We start from the raw sequence: 15,702 nt of genomic DNA, 5'->3' as shown, positions 1-15,702 counted from the left end.
AGGGCTACATAGAGAAACCCTGTCTTGAAAAAAAAAACAAACACCAAAACCAAACCAAACCAAAATTAATGGTGAGCTAGCTCAGCAAGTAAAGGTGCTTGCTGCTAAACCTGATTCGTAGGACCCACATGGTGTAAGGAGAAAAGCAGCTCCTGGAAAGTGTCCTCTCATCTCCACACGTGTGCTCAACACCCCCACCAAATGTAATAAAAGTCAGTGTGGAGTTGGTGCAGCCTACATAGGTCTTCTTTACCTGTTCACCAAAATGCACCCCGTCCTTAGACGAGGTCTCTGACAACCTGGGGGCTGCGTTTCTTCATCTTAAGGTCTAGGCCAGTACTGCTGTCTCCTGCTTGACAGAAGGAACTGTTCCTGAGCAGCTTCGCTTCTCCGTTCCTCCATGCTTAGGAGAAAAGCATCTTCTGTGAAGGGGGATGAGCAGCTGTTGTAGGTGTTATTCTGAGTGTACAGCTATCATTGTTATCAGAGCAGTTGTGACTGTTTCTAGGACCCTCAGGCTTAAGCCTGTTGGTTCTGGATGTTCCCTCGTAGGAGGGGGGCAGGATCATTGGACCCCAGTGAGCTCAAGTTCCCATGTCTCAGGCTAGGCACTGAGCGAGGGCCAGGGAGCAAGGCAGGAAGACCCTTGACTCGGCAGCCCAGGTCAGCAGGGCCACAGCCCGAAACGAAATGTGAAATGACAGCAGCTCTGTTGAGGGCTCTCCCGGGCGTCACTGCTGTGGAGAGTACAGCTTTATAAATCATCCCGGCTCCCGTTTCCCATGGGTTTCAGGGATCATGGCCAATTCTTTCCCAGCCAGCTCACCAGTCTTCTCTGGGGCACTTTTCCCAGCCCTCATTGGCTTCTGGTTCTCAAGAATTACATACTATTAACCAGCCCGGAAAGTCTGTCCGTCAGCCGGCTGGGCTCTGGATTTTTCATAGCGGGGCTTCTAGGCACAGGCTATAGGAGTTAACTGTCGGTCTGCCCATTTGCCGCTGTTTCTTGGGGCTACACCTGCATGGTGAGGCCAAGTTTTGTTCCTCTTTCATGTGAGCCTTCATCTTGGGTACCTCTAGGGAGGCTCTGTGTCTAGGCCCCGAGGAGTGTAGAAGAGTTACACCTGGGACATTGGTAGTGGTGGCTAGTTTTTTGTTTTTGTTTTTTCTTTGTTTTTTGATACAGGGTTTTTCTGCGTAGCTTTGGAGCCTGTCCTGGAACTCACTCTGTAGACCAGGCTGGTCTCGAACTCAGAGATCTGCCTCCCTGTGCCTCTCGAGTGCTGGTTTGTCAGGGTACTTTATCACAGCAATGGGAAACAAAGCTAGGACGCTGACCCCACCTCAGGTCAAGGAACAACAGAAAAATAAACTCAACAGACAGATCCAGGCTCCAAGCCATCCTCCAGCCAGAGCTAAGACCACTTGGACTTAGAAGGGAGGGACGGGTGTATATGCCTTGGGAAGTGGGGTCTGACACGGGAGCAGCACCCACCCTTCTGGGCAGCCACGTCCACTCCTGCTCCGCAGTGAAAGGACACACAAGCACACTCCTTTCCACTCGTGCTCCTGGCTTAGTCTGTCTGCTGAGGGTGGACGGTGGCAGTAACAGAGTGAGGGGCAGAAGCACAAGGCAGTTGGTAAGAAATCATCAGTTTATTGAATGAAAAAACCCAACATGGCCCCAGTCTTCCCACTCCACTTATTCTCAGGCCCAGCCAGGAGACACTCTGGACAGTAGGGCTGGGCAGTGGAGAAGGACGTGAAGAATCTAGGCTGTGGAGAAGAAGAAAACATGTCCCAAGTGCAGTTTCGTGCCACACTGCTAAGAAGCAGTGAAAGGGCAACACAGAAGCTCCAGAGGTGCCAGGGGGCATGGAGGCTGGGCCGGCTCTGTCTCTTCTCAGCCTCCTCAAGACACTGATGAGGAGGCTGAGGTAGGCCTGGGACCCATCCATGGCAGAGAGGGAAGGCAGCTGCCGGGGAAGACCTGGTGGAAATGGGCTTCTTTCCGCTGCCCTGCCATGGAGGAAGTGAGGAGACAGAGCAGTGAAGGGGAGGCAAGCTGACACAGGAAAGGGAGACATATGGCTGGATACAAGTCACAGACAATGTATGTTGGGGGGCAGGGCTTGCTGCCTCCTACCTCATGAACCAGAGTTATCTTAGGTGGGAGGACGGGAGGCAGAGGAAGGAAGGAGCCTCAAGGACAGGACCTGTGCACAGGACAAGTTACCCAAACAACCAGAAAAAAAAAAAAACAAAAAAACAAAAAGAAATAAAAAAAACCCAGACACCACTCAGGACACAAGACATCCACATGGACTTGAGGTGACAGGAAATCATGCATGGGAAGAGAACTGGGAAGGCCCCTCCATCCCAGAAACGTCAGGATGCTTAGATGTCCCCCCAACTCTACTGGGAAACTGTGCTGCAGGTGAGGTCACAGGAATGGTAGGAAGCCCCAGCCCTGTAACAGTTATCATGTAGGGGAAGGCAGGGTGTGTAGCAACTAACAGAAGAGCCTTGGAAATTGAGAGCCTGGTGGCCAGGCTATGGTAAAGTGCTGGGCTGTCTCCCTGTGTACCAGTGCTCCAGAAAGGGAACTGGTGCTGCAGGGGTGAGTGACGGGAAGGACGGTTCAGATTATCCAATTATAGGGATTATGGGCACCAGAAGGCAGAACCACCCAGCTCTGGGCCTAGAACAGGATGGAGGAGGGTAGTCCAGAGAAGGGCTGGGCAGTGAGAGGGGAGGGCTGCATCCCCAGTGGCAGTGTCCATCAGGACCGGGCATGTAGAGGCAGGCCCCAGTGCTGGGAAAGGGAGGCTGGGCCGGGGCTTGCTCGCCTTTCCCTGCCTGCAGGTGGTGAGGCTGGGTGGCAGTGCCAGGAGGGAGTGGTTGGGAGGCAAGGGTCTCAGGTGGTCTTGCTGCCACTGAAGAGGCCCACTGGAAAGTGCTTGACATGAGTGGGCCACTGGGCAGCCAGCTGGAAGAACTTGATGTCACTCCACTCAACTCCATCGATGGACACTAGGTGACAGAGAAGAGAAAGATTAGGGGCTAGCTAACCATCTCCCCACTCCTCCCTCCCTGCTCTCACCACCATCACCTCTCAGCATGGTCTGCTGCTGCTTTGCGGAGCAGATGAGGCGGCTAATGCCCTCAATGACCTGGCTCTTAGAATCCACCTCCTTTTCCCGGGGCTTCTTGCTCAGGAAGATAGTGGGCACTGGAAAGGCAGCGGGAAGCACCTGTCACAGACTTGGAAAGCAGCCACCCCATTCCTTCCCAGCCCATCTGCTTCCTTCTTGCTGGGGATGGGGAGGTAATGTGCTCCCCAAGCTCCCTGGCCCTGGCTGTTTGTGAGGAACTCTAAACTCCTGTGTCCTTTGCTAAAGGTTCTGCATTTCGGCCTGGGCCTATCTTCACCTGCACAGTGAGGCCCTGGGGCTGAGGAGTGATGAAGTGGCAGGTGTTTTCACTACCCCCACCCAACAAGTGGAAGTACTCCCGCTGGTTCTACTCTGGGAGGAGGGTAGGCAGGGCAGGCCCCTGCTGAGCTGCTGGAAGGTCCCTATGCCAGTCTAATGGTGAGTCAGGCGTGCAGCCTTTGGGAGAAATCTGTGGGGAGGAGAGACTCCCAGAGGCACAGCTGCTCAGGAGCGCCTGTAGGGGCAGATTTGGGGTCATACAGGACGTACACTGCAGGTACACACCTGGAGCTACAGTGTGATGTCACTCTCCTGGAGAACAGGACCCACGTGGGACTACTCCACAACTCTGCTTTGGATGCTTTAATCTCCCCGCTTATTCACAATGGGCTGTATTCTCCTCCCCACTTGTGTGTGTGTGTGTGACTATTTTGAGGTAGGGTCTCATTATGTAGTCAGGCGGCCTTGAACTTGTAATTCTCCTGCCTCGGCCTCCCAAATGCTGGGATTACAGATGTGTACCTCCAGGCTCAGATCCTCATCACATCTTTCGTTCCAGAAGCTTCCCTGGAATGCCTTCCATCCCTTGGCATGAGTGTTCTGCTCTAAAACCATGGTGGCCATGGAGGCGGCCATCTCATATCCATCCTGAATACAGTGGCCTTGTCCTCTAGGTGATGCAGAGCTGGCTTTCGAGTCTTAGGCTGATCTCAAGATCTACATACTAATACACGCATCCTATCCAGAAGCAGATTCCTGCCCAGACCCTAGGACAGGGACTTGGAGGGAGGCCACCAAAGTCTGCTGGCCTGGTGTCCTCCCTGGCCTACCTTTCTTGTTCTTCTCTTTGGTGACAACAGTCATTGCCATGGTGCCAGAAAGTTGGGCTTCCCCTGCGTGTGGCAGGCGAGAAACCTGCACCGAGCGGAAGACGCTCTTCAGAGTGTTCTTTGAGCTGGCGTCCCTCTTGTCGCCTTCTCGCCTGCGCTCCCCGGGGTGGCCCAGCCAGTAGTCCACCTGGAGGCCAATCACGTCCCCATATGGGCTGTTTGGGCTCCTGGAGAAGTGAAATAAAAACAACATGTTGGCTTTGACCTCAATGCCTAACCACATGGGAGCAATGAGGGATGGAAGATACTGCTTTTGGGAGCAGGAGATGGGGAGGAAGGCCAGCCAGCTGGCTATGTTTCTGCCAGTGACATAGAACCTGCTCATGTGGGGTGGAGAACTGGGGTGATTTGAAGACAAAGCCAGAGAAGATAAAAGCCCAAGTCACTGTGAGAAAATCAAAACTGTCACAAAATGAAGGAAGCAGAACAGAAAGATTTGTGAAAGTGTACACTCATACACAAACACACATGCACACACACACACACACACATGCAAGCAAAGCCAAGGCCCAGAGTAGGTAGATGGCTGGAGAGAAGCAGCGGGCAGGGGCTGAAGCAGCACCATGGCTTCACAGCCGCCTTGGGAGCCAAGGGATGCTGCCCTGCACTTTTGGTTATGTATGGCACTTTTAGCTCAGTGATAATTTTAGCTCCTGGGGGAAAATGGAGTGTTTTCTTGAAAGAAGGCGTCAGACACAATAGGTATCCAGGCTATGAAAGTCATCTGACTTTTCCTTCTGCTGGTGGCTCCATTAAAGACAAGCTTAAACTGGATGAGAAAAGAGGTCAAGGTAGGGGTTGACTCAAAAGTCCTGAAATCCAAGCTGGACAGAAGCCCTTCATGCAGTGGATGAAATAGGAGAAAGCAGGCTTCCTAGAAGTCACTGCTGAGGCATAATGTGGCTGTGTTCCTAAACTGTCTCTTCCATGGACAGCAGAAGACCATGAAGGGGATATAAGGAGAAGGGCTGGACCCTAGCCCAGGGCCCATTCCTTCCTCAGAAGAACAGTCGTGGACACACCTGAAAACCTACTGGGAATGCCTCCCCATTGGTAGCCGTGAGGAAAGGAAACAGTGAAGACAAAGAAAGGGTGAAAAGATGTTGGATACTGTGCCTGGCCACACCCAGCTTTTCTTTGCTCTCTATTTCATTACTTAGGCTTGTCCTCCCTCAGATATGGCAGAAAAGCAGCTTGCTGGCCATCTCCCTCAACTTGAAGTACCTGGAATCCTAACGTCGTCTCCCTCCCACCACTCCCTGCAATCTCAGTTACAAGGTCTTTGCCATCTCAACACTGTAGGCCCAGCCTGGAACCTCCTGTGGCACAGGTACAAAGAGGGTGTCGGCCACGCTGAAGCAACTCCCATACTGACAGTGCTGTTGCCAATCAGGCCTCACAACATCCTTGTGAGCTGCTAGTTCACCTCTGCACACAGCAGAAACCAAAGTTCAATAGCACAGGATGGGGCGCCACCAACCCAGGCACCCTTGACTCACAGTCTATGCCAGTCTTCTAGCTCCGCACAGTGGTTCTCAACCTTCATAATGCACTTTCTCGTGCTGTGGTGACCCCAACCATAAAATTATTCTCATTGCTATTTCATAACTGTAATTCTCCTACTTTTATGAACTGTAATGTAAATATCTGAGTTTTCTGATGGTTTTAGGTGATCCCTGTGGAAGGGATTGTGACCACAGGTTGAGAACTACTGCCCTAGGTCCTGTAGGAAGCTACCTGAGCCATACTTTAATAGCCCAATACAGCCCCAGCTGACCCCACAACAATGCGAAGAAGACAAAGCAAGAAGCGTCAAACTTCACTGAACTTTCTTGCAATGTCTCAGTCTCTGAATTTTAATCTATGCCAGTGCTCTCACCCAGGTGGCTGTGTTGTGCCAGTGTGCCATGCCTGAGAAGGGAGTGGGCCTGGTTAGAGGAACACGGCAGGGCAGACAGGCTTGGGGAAGAGCCTTACCCCACAATAGCAAGGGCACTGCTCATGGATGGAGATGAGGGAGGGGTTGCTGTAGCATCTCGGCTCAGGCCTGAGCTTGAGGGTGGTGATGTGGAGGGCACAGTGAGGCTGACCACAGGTGAGTCGTCTCCATCGCCTGTCAAAGGGACAAACATAGTTGGTCACTGGTGGCAGGACGTATGCTTTCCTTTCAGGGGACCCTAGGGCACCTTGAAGGAGCGGGGCGCATACCTTCTTATTCAACTCAACCAATTATACCCCGGAAGATGAAAAGTGTGACCCTCACTCAGAGCAGCAAAGGAGCTCTAGCTCACCTGCAGTGGACGGCGAGTCTTCAACAAGCCCCACTTTCACAACCTGGAGGGAAGGGACATGTATTAGGTCCTCTGTCAGGGTAGCAAGTCCAAATCCACTTGTTTACAGATGGCCAGCCCCTCAGCCATGACCACATGGTGTTTTGTCAATAACTAAAAATCTTTACATATCTGGAACAGACTAGTATTTAAAATGACCCACCCACACCAAAAAAAAAAAAAAAAAAAAAGGAAAGGAGAAAAAAGAATAATAGCTCATGGGCTCGGTAGTAAAAAGAGGCTGTAGGTTCCATCCTTGGCACCATAAAACTAAAAGAAAGAAAAGAAGTCAAGTTCTGTGAGGTGGGCCATAAGACTTGGCATCCCTTCTCTGGGGGTTAGGGCAGAGACTACTTTGAGGGCAGTGTCCTGATCTTATTTCTTCTAAGAGCAGCCTGGCAGGGGCCTAGGAAACTGGTCTGTGTCAAGGCAAGTGAGCTGTGGGTGTAGATACAACTTTCCTACTTCCCACTTTCCTGGAAACTGAAGTAACCTAGGAGGGATGTCTCAACAATTTGACACGGACAGAGTATTCTGGAAAGGATGGAGGGGGCCCTCCAGTGGCCAGAAAAAGATACAGCTAGAGGTAATGTGGCTAATATATTCTTGTGCTCTAAATGACAGGTGTGTGGGGGGGTCTGGTGTCATGGTACTGGGAGACAGCCTATGTAGCAGAACAGTTGGGCAGGAGGCCAAGGGCTGGGGCTGCTACAGCAGAGATCATGTGCCTTTTTCAGGTGGCTCCTGGAGGATACTTTGGGGCTTCCTGAATACATAGCTACCCCCTCTCTAGCTCCCCTGGCAGTTTGTGAGGCTGCTAGTTAATCTATTTTTTTTTTCTTTTGAGATGCTGCAAATGGAACCCAGGGTCTTTTATGTCTTTTTTCCTTTCCCTTTGGCTTCAAGTTAGGGTTTCTCTGTGTAGCCCTGGCTGTTCCGGAATTCACTCTGTAGACCAGGCTGGCCTCAAACTGAGATCCACCTGCCTTTGCCTCCGGAGCGCTGTGATCAAAGGCGTGCGCCACCACTGCCTGGTGCAGAACCTAGGGTCTTATGCATGTGCTCTGTGACTGAGCTATGACTGAAAACTTTATTTTAAATGTCTCACTTGGTTCTGAGAGTCCAGAGACTGACAATTCATGTTTCCAGTTTCTTGAAGGCAGCAGCTATACTGCCAGCCCGGGTGGCAGCCAGGATTCTGAACTGCTACGAGCTACGGGAGTCTTCCAAGGGCTAAGGAGGCAGTGAATGACTAGGTAGCTGGAAAGGTCAGAGTAAGCCTGCTGGTCACCCTGGATGTGACCACACAGGACATCCTTACATGTCTTGCAATCAGGACGGGGACAGTTAAACCCAGGCCTGCTTAGCTCTTCCCCTATAAAGACTGAGATATTTTCAAGATTATAGGATATAAAAGTCAACTTTGAAGGGCAATCAGAATGTCCTTCGAATGGAAACACCAGTTTTTAGCCCTCTGTAGGGTTAGAACTCCTAGGTTCCTGAGATCAAAACACTGATAAATGAAAAAAAAAATCTAAGGTATCACAAGATTCTTCCTTTATTTCAAGATAGATTCACTTGAATTTCACTAATTCACTAATATATACATCTGCATCAGGGAGGCTTTTCCTTAAAGTCAACCCTGTGAGGCAGCTGGTTCTAGACTTCTCAGAATGCCAAAGTTTCATTATTTCTGAGACCACTTCCTCTTCTCTGAGCTGGGAGAAGCCACACTGTGGACTGAGCTCCAGAGATACAGGACCCCAAGTTCATGGCTTGGTACAATAAACAGGAGACACCAATAACTAATCTGGGGACAGTTCTTGATTAGGGAAAGGATGTTGCTCTGTAATTCTAGCATTTAGGAGGCTGAGGCAGGAGGATCACAAGTTCAAGGTTAGCCTTAGCTAGAGATTCTACTGCCTCTGCTTCCGGAGTTCTGGATTGAACAGTGTGTGCCACCATGAACAGCCTTTTCTTGTATGGAAGGAAAGCAAGAAGGCTGGGAGGCTGGGGTTGGAGGAGGGGAGCAAGTACGTACACCAATGAAGGGAATAAACTTTTGATAGGAGTCTTCGTCAGGGCTGTTGGGAAACAGGAAAGGATTGCAATTAGTGGGTTTGCAAGAGTGCTGGACAATTAAGCTCCTCACACTGAGTTCTGCTCAATGGGGTCCAGAACACACGGCTATAGCTTCCTGTCACACTGCAGGGAGGCCACTCCTTGAGAACAGAGTGGAGAGCACAGAACAAAGGCAAACAGCACTGCTCGGACTTGCCAACTGATTTTAATCACTATGGAGGAAATAACTGATCGACCTGCATGGAGGCTCTAAGAAGTCAGGCATGTCCTCTTGTCCTCTATGACAGGAAGTGGAATTGTGGAAGAGGAAAATATGAAAAACGAAAGGATTCAAGGTTCCTCTAACCTACCCAATCTGTTTTTTTGGCTGTTTTTTCCTTTGGTTTTCTGAAACGGTTTCTCTGTGTAGCCCATGCTGTCCTAGAACTCACTCTGTAGACCAGGCTGGCCTTGAACTCAGAGATCCACTTGCCTCTGCTCCCGGGTGCTAGGATTAAAGGTGTGTGCCACCACCATCTGGCTACCCAATCCGTTTTTAAGAAAACTCCTGTTAGACTTACAACTTATGCCTGCAGGTTAACATGGCTTCGGCCACAGGCAGCTGGTGCGTTGTGGCTGCTCCATTGACATACTGCATCACACGACCCACCACATCCAGTGGCTCTGCAGAAAAGCCAGGAGGGACATGTCCATTTTAGTGTGCAGCTATACAGATCCTCAGAGAGGCCCCTAAGTCCCCAAGGCAGGATCCTCAGAGCTGAGATGAAGAAAGGATTCTAAGATCCTCTTGGCCATGCATCAAAGGACTCATAAACCAAAGCACAGTCTTCCCTGACCTTAGCTGTACTCTGATGCTAGCATCACCAGTGGATGGTATGGGGATACCTGCTGGCACAGTGTCACTCATTCAGCAACAGACTATATCAGTGGCACTCCCCGTTGCCTATTTCATCTCTACAAGCAGAGCTGGCCCACGTACCAGCCATATGACCTCCTTACTTTTAGATGTAGGCAGAAGCTATCCTGAGGAGAGGATCACACAGTGTATACCTACATTAATGAATACCAACTGGGAAAGGGGTGAGAGCTACAGGTATGGGAATAAGGTTGCTCCCCACCCTCTTCAGCTGCATGGGGGAACCAGAAGCCTCACTCCTTGAGAGTTTCCTTTAGGGGCCCTTACCTGATACTGGGGGCTCTGAGCGACTGAACAGGTCTCTCCAGGCAGAATCAAGGAAGGTGCTGCTATATCTACTATCTACTGAGCCCAAGTATTTGGCCACTGGATGAGAACCTGGCAGATGGAAAACCAGACAGACTAAACAGTTAGTGAGTAGAATAAGGGAAGCAGCTATCCCCAGCCAAGGTTCAGCCTTTAGTTTCCCTGATCGACTCCCATTCTGCAGGAACCGAGTCTGCTGACAGAAGTCTCCTGAATGCTGCCAGACTTTACCTAGGGGAATGATGAGGAAGCGCATGTAACCCAGCCAGTCCGGTGTTTTGCTGGCAAGGGACTTGACAAAGAACCGGAGAATGGAGCTCAGATAACTCTGGTTGCCCACAGCTGCCACCTTGACCGGCCTCGGCATGGATGAGTTACAGTTGCAGCTAAGGAAAAAGGGGACACACACCATACTTAAGTCTCAGGCCTCAAGCTCTGACTTCATGCATTTCTAAAAGCCATGGGGACGCATGCCAAGAAACAAAATGATACAAGGAGGCATCAAGCATGTGCTGCTCGAGAAGGTAGGCAGCTTCCATGGAGGAGGCTAATGCTAACAAGAACAAGGTGCAAGTGCTGCCTGTGGGGCCCAGAAACCTGGAGTCTCCTTGCTGTGTCACATGTGAAGATGTGACAGGGCCTCCCTCAGATGGCCCTGGAGAGGGAAACAGGATCCCATTAAAAAACAGAATGTTACCATTGAGGGAAGGATTCTGTTCTTTATCTTGGGTTTATGAGAAAGATGAGGCAAGCCAAAGTGAGGCATGAGTCCAGGATGTAAAGGTGGCAGGGGCAGAAGATTCGGGAGCTGATATTCTAGGGGCTTTGAGCACGACTGCTGGCTCTGTCTCTAAGTACAAGCTGGAGCTGCAGCTTCCTAGCCTGAGAATACTGCCATTGCTAGAAGTCAGGATTGGAAGATGAGGTAGAGGAACCAGAAAACATTGTAAGAAGAGCCCTTACTAGCGCTGAATCCTAGTGAGCAGGGCAGACAACACGGCCTGGACCTCCACTATTGAGCAGGTGCATACAACAGGCTTCCTCTGGTCTTGGAGCAGCTCAGCCACATACTGCAGGGGAGGGAAGCAGGGACATAGGTAAGCCACATCACTCCCCACAGATGCTGAGAGGTCAGGCAAGGCCCAGACTGAGCTGTAGAGCCCCTGTCCTCTGGCAAAGATAGTCAGGTTTCCTGGCTATGTGTAAAAAAAGGGCACAGCAGACCCCATGGAAACGTGCTAACTATGAAATGGGGAGGATTAAAGGTTCCAAACATCACCCATATCTAGGCATCTCTGTAACCAATGTCTTACAAGGCAGACAGTAAATGGTGGATGAAGTCACTCTCCTGCTTCCCTGTGTGCTGTTTCAAATCACACACTGGGAACATCTATAGACCCCATACCCCTTGACCCTCCGTGTTCTACCTGGCCCTGCCAGTCTGTGGTGTTCACCAGGATGACATTTTCTGGGAGGGCTGCATCGGATACCAGGATCTGATTCAGTTGGTCATATACCACCTTTCTTGGAATCTGCAGAAACAAGTATTGATTGGGTATTGCCCAGAGAGGTGGGAGTAGATAGAACTCCTGGACAGGGTAACTAAGGTTTGTGGGGACAGTCTCCCATTGACCATACTAAAATGGAGATGAGAAGAGGAAGATCAGTGTCCTTGGCGAATACACTGACATACTAGGCACAAAGTCACAGCAATGGTTTGTTCTAGGGCGAGCCTGTGGGGCTGGGAAGCAATAGCTTCCCATGAAGGGCATGACTCCCAGATAGCAGGGTGAGAAGTTGCAAGCAGTAAGCTGGTGCTTGGAGAATGCAGCAAGGGCAGTGGGGAGACAAACAATGAGTAGCAGCAGGCACCATGTGGGGCCCACTGTCCCAGTAAACAAAGGTATTTCAGGAACAGCGGATAACAGAAGGACAATACTTCACCCTAGGGGTCAGGCTATTCTAGTCTCAGGTGCATTTGCAGATTTGTGACAGCAATGAATTTAGGAAGTCATACGACCCCAACTTTGTCCTTTCACAGTATTTATCAGAGAAACTTGGCTGCACAACTCCAGGAGAAGAGTAACCAGCTTAGGTACTTGCTGCCTTGACTCTGATACCAGTGTCACAGTAAGGATTACTCGCCAGGTCTGTTTTATGCTCACTTCTTCTCCAGCTAACCTCGGGCTTGAGAGTGACTAAAAAGAGCTTGGAATAGCCGTGGCAGCTCAATGACTGGAGAACAACGCCAGCAGTTCCTACCCAGAAAAAGTCGAAACTCCTACCCCTCAACTCAGCTGGACACCACCACTCAACTGGACCCCAAATTCTACATTAGCAGATAACAAATGTGGTAGACGTCTCTAACTTAGGTATCTCAAGAAAAACCTTGGAGTCAACGCTTCCAACATCCCTCCTTCTTCTCTACCTAGCTGTCTAAGAAACAAACACTGAAATCCAAGGGAGGGGTTGTGATCGTTGACAGGAACCCAAGATTACCTGTGTGCTGTGGCCCAGGTCAGGAGACCGCTCACTGTCAGAGCTGTTGGTCCTCTCACTCAGGGGCTTGGAGAGCTGCCGCTCCTTCAGGGGTGTGCTCCTCTTCTGCCGGGGTGTGTGTGTTCCTTCCACCTTGCTGATTATAGCAGGGAGGGGGTTAACAGCCTTTCCAGTCCCAAAGCTACATCAGCCCAACCACTTTCCCACATGTAATCAGCACTGAGTATGGCTGCAGGTCTGTGTTACCTGCTTCCTTCCTCTCTGGAGTACCTGGGGGAGGCAGAGCCCTGCAGATCTGTTTTGCTGGACTTCATAGGAGTTTTGACTTTTTCTGGTACAACTAGACTTGTGCTCACATCTCCAAACATGTCCTGGTCAGTGACTTCCTGCCGCAAAAAAGGTGACAAAGAATGTTACCTCTTTCTTGGTAACTGTGCAGGAGACTCCTCAGCCCTGCTAGAACCTATCTTCACTTTGAGGACCACCATTTTCCTTGGCAGCATCTGAGTGGGAGCACATGGTTCTAATATTCTGATCCTAGAAGGAAAGTTTAACTACTGTCCCATTGTGTTGGATACCATTGCTCCTATCCAGGCACAAGAGGGAGTAACTGATGACAGTCCATCTCTAGGTTGGTGGGGGAGCCTGCATCCTTTTAGCTTTTCATTAGGACAGGGCTTGTGGTTCTGAAGTTCTGGTCTACATTTCTCACCTTGGGAAAAGAGCCTTGAAATCACCACTTCCTTCCCATCTGGGATACTGCTCCTGTCCACTCCTCCTTCCTTCCATCTCTTCCTCCCACCCTCTCTGTTCACAACTTTGCCTTCTCTCCTTCAGCTTAAGAGGCCTTTTGAAGCCTTCCCTGACCCCTGGATCACTTTCATAAATCAGTCTTCACCCCTTACTCCTTGAAGTACTGCTCTCCCAGTATGTCAGACTTGCTTACCTGCTTGCATCTGCTTGTCCACCCTTCATTTTTTTTTAACTGATTCTTTGTGGGTTTCACAACATGCATCCAGATCCCATGACCCCATCCAGCTCCCTGCCCCTTCATATCAGCCCACCCACTTTGTAACCTCCCCCCAAAACAAAACAAAATTCAAAAGAAAAACAATGAAAACATAAACCAAAACCAAAACAACCAAACTAACATACCCTTCAAAAATTTTAAGCATTCACTCTTTGAGGGATAACTTTACAAAGTATTCAATCTAAAATATAAACTTGGGGCCGGGCGGTGGTGGCGCACGCCTTTAATCCCAGCACTCGGGAGGCAGAGGCAGGTGGATCTCTGTGAGTTCGAGACCAGCCTGGTCTAGAAGAGCTAGTTCCAGGACAGGAACCAAAAAGCTACAGAGAAACCCTGTCTCGAAAATTTAAAAATAAATAAAAAAATAAAAAAATAAATATATAAACTTGACTCAAGAATAAAAAGATTGAGATAAGGTCATAGGTATCCCAGTGTGGCTCTGAACTCCTGATCCTCTAGATCCTGCAAACGGGGATAACTGGCACGCACCACTACATCCAGTTTTATGTAGTGTCGGGCTTTATGCATACTTGGCAAGTATCTATCAAACTGAGTTATATCCCTAGCCCCAACCTTGAATTTGTATGTGCTGGGAATGAAACTGAAGAGCTCAAACATACCAGAAAAGAAGTCTACCAATGAACTACATCCCTAGCCTGAACTGAATTTCAATGTAAACAGGGCCCAGGACCATTCATTAGATCAAGACAGAGCACTCCAGCATACCTGAACTGCGATGGCCTCTTTCCACTCCTACAGTTAGTTATCAAGTGTCCTGACTTCCATACGGATAAGGAAATTCTGTGGAAGGAATGCTTTGCGCATCTGCCTACTTTCCTGGACAATGAGTTAAGATTAAGTCTGAGATTTGGTCAGTCATTGGAGAGTCTGAATCAGGAAGTGACAAGATTGAAATTTTATCTGTATTGGTTGTGTGTAGTATGGCAAGCAATGGGCTGGAGGTAGGGGTTTGTTTCCATTATTAGTGAATGAAGAAGTGATGGGCAGGAGGTAGGGGTTTGTTTCCATTATTAGTGAATGAAGAAGTAAGTGATGGGAAGGAGGTAGGGTTTGTTTCCATTATTAGTGAATGAAGAAGTAAGTGATGGGAAGGAGGTAGGGTTTGTTTCCATTATTAGTGAATGAAGAAGTAATGGTGCAGCAGGTTTTAATCTTGGATAGACCTAATAATGCTTTATCATTTTATTTATTACAGTGGCTACTTACTATAGGAGACATAAGCCTAAATACTCTTGAACTCAAGTCAATCACTAAGGTCTTGCCATGTGGCTCATGCCTCAGATGGCATTTTGTAAAGCTCCCTCTCCATGCCATCCAGTCTAGTTCCTTGTTTCATTGGATATACATTTCCAGGTACCTTATGAGTGCGACCAACTCAGAGAATCTTCAGTCTGCATCCCAGGGCCTGTATTGAGCCTTGTCCAGGTTTGCACAGGTGGCTTCCCCTGGGGAAGGCTTTGATAGCGTCTTTGTATTCTCTGAGCTCAGCATTAGCAGGTGCACAGTCAACAGTTAAAGGCTTATGTGATGTTGTTCAACTGATTCGATTCTACTTCATGGGGGCTTTGAACTGCACTCCTAGGCAGTTCCAGCATCTCCTCAAAGGAGAAGCTGACCAGTGACCCTCCGAGGCTCTAACACCATGAGCTTTCTGAACATTGAGAAGGCACCAGGGATGGAGAAAGGGACAGACTCCCAGGACAAGACACTGGACATTGTCTTTCAGAAGGAAATGAGGTGACAGTGAGAAACTAGCATTTGGTCAGTTCTACTTAGGGCAGAGTGGGAACATTTCTGGATGACTTGTCTGGAGGAGGACCTTGGCCTCAAGGATGTGTCCCATTCCATGGATAAGGATTCCACGGGAAAGGAAACAGAATATTCTTTTTTTTTTTTTTTTTAAATCTATTTATTTATTATGTATACAGTATTCTCAGTATTCTGTCTGCCTGCAGGCCAGAAGAGGGCACCAGATCTCATTACAGATGGTTGTGAGCCACCATGTGGTTGCTGGGAGCTGAACTCAGTACCTTCAAACGGCAGGCAGTGCTCTTAACCTCTGAGGCATCTCTCCAGCCCCCAAGAAGTAAAATATTCACAAGCCCACAGATTAAGGCAAAATGTTCAAGGTGGCTCTCAACATCTTTCTAAATGGAATCAATCTATTACTCAGCCCCCTCCGTGTGTGTGTGTG

At 49.4% G+C, this 15,702-nt stretch overlaps 1 protein-coding gene across 4 annotated transcripts in view; it reads right to left on the bottom strand.

Annotated features, from left to right (window-relative positions):
* Nucleotides 1–1,643: 1,643 nt before the first annotated feature.
* Nucleotides 1,644–15,702, bottom strand: part of Pacs1 (phosphofurin acidic cluster sorting protein 1) — a 118,717-nt gene continuing 104,658 nt past the window's right edge. Inside the window, exons 12-24 of one of the 4 annotated variants that reach the window (XM_057778337.1) lie at nucleotides 12,704–12,843; nucleotides 12,458–12,593; nucleotides 11,386–11,490; nucleotides 10,922–11,028; nucleotides 10,190–10,344; nucleotides 9,920–10,054; nucleotides 9,297–9,399; nucleotides 8,696–8,738; nucleotides 6,616–6,658; nucleotides 6,302–6,437; nucleotides 4,265–4,491; nucleotides 3,113–3,232; nucleotides 1,644–3,033 (exon numbers count right to left, since the gene is read on the bottom strand). In XM_057778337.1, coding sequence (XP_057634320.1) covers nucleotides 2,918–3,033; nucleotides 3,113–3,232; nucleotides 4,265–4,491; nucleotides 6,302–6,437; nucleotides 6,616–6,658; nucleotides 8,696–8,738; nucleotides 9,297–9,399; nucleotides 9,920–10,054; nucleotides 10,190–10,344; nucleotides 10,922–11,028; nucleotides 11,386–11,490; nucleotides 12,458–12,593; nucleotides 12,704–12,843 — 1,566 coding nt within the window. In that variant the 3' untranslated portion in view covers nucleotides 1,644–2,917. The remainder of the gene's footprint in view (nucleotides 3,034–3,112; nucleotides 3,233–4,264; nucleotides 4,492–6,301; nucleotides 6,438–6,615; nucleotides 6,659–8,695; nucleotides 8,739–9,296; nucleotides 9,400–9,919; nucleotides 10,055–10,189; nucleotides 10,345–10,921; nucleotides 11,029–11,385; nucleotides 11,491–12,457; nucleotides 12,594–12,703; nucleotides 12,844–15,702) is intronic. The other 3 variants (XM_057778338.1, XM_057778339.1, XM_057778340.1) reach the window with 3 other exon arrangements.

This window comes from Chionomys nivalis, chromosome 8, assembly GCF_950005125.1.
Source record: "Chionomys nivalis chromosome 8, mChiNiv1.1, whole genome shotgun sequence".
NCBI classification, from domain to species: Eukaryota; Metazoa; Chordata; class Mammalia; order Rodentia; family Cricetidae; genus Chionomys; species Chionomys nivalis.
Note: the sequence above shows the minus strand (reverse complement) of the source record. Positions and strands in the feature narration are given on the sequence as shown.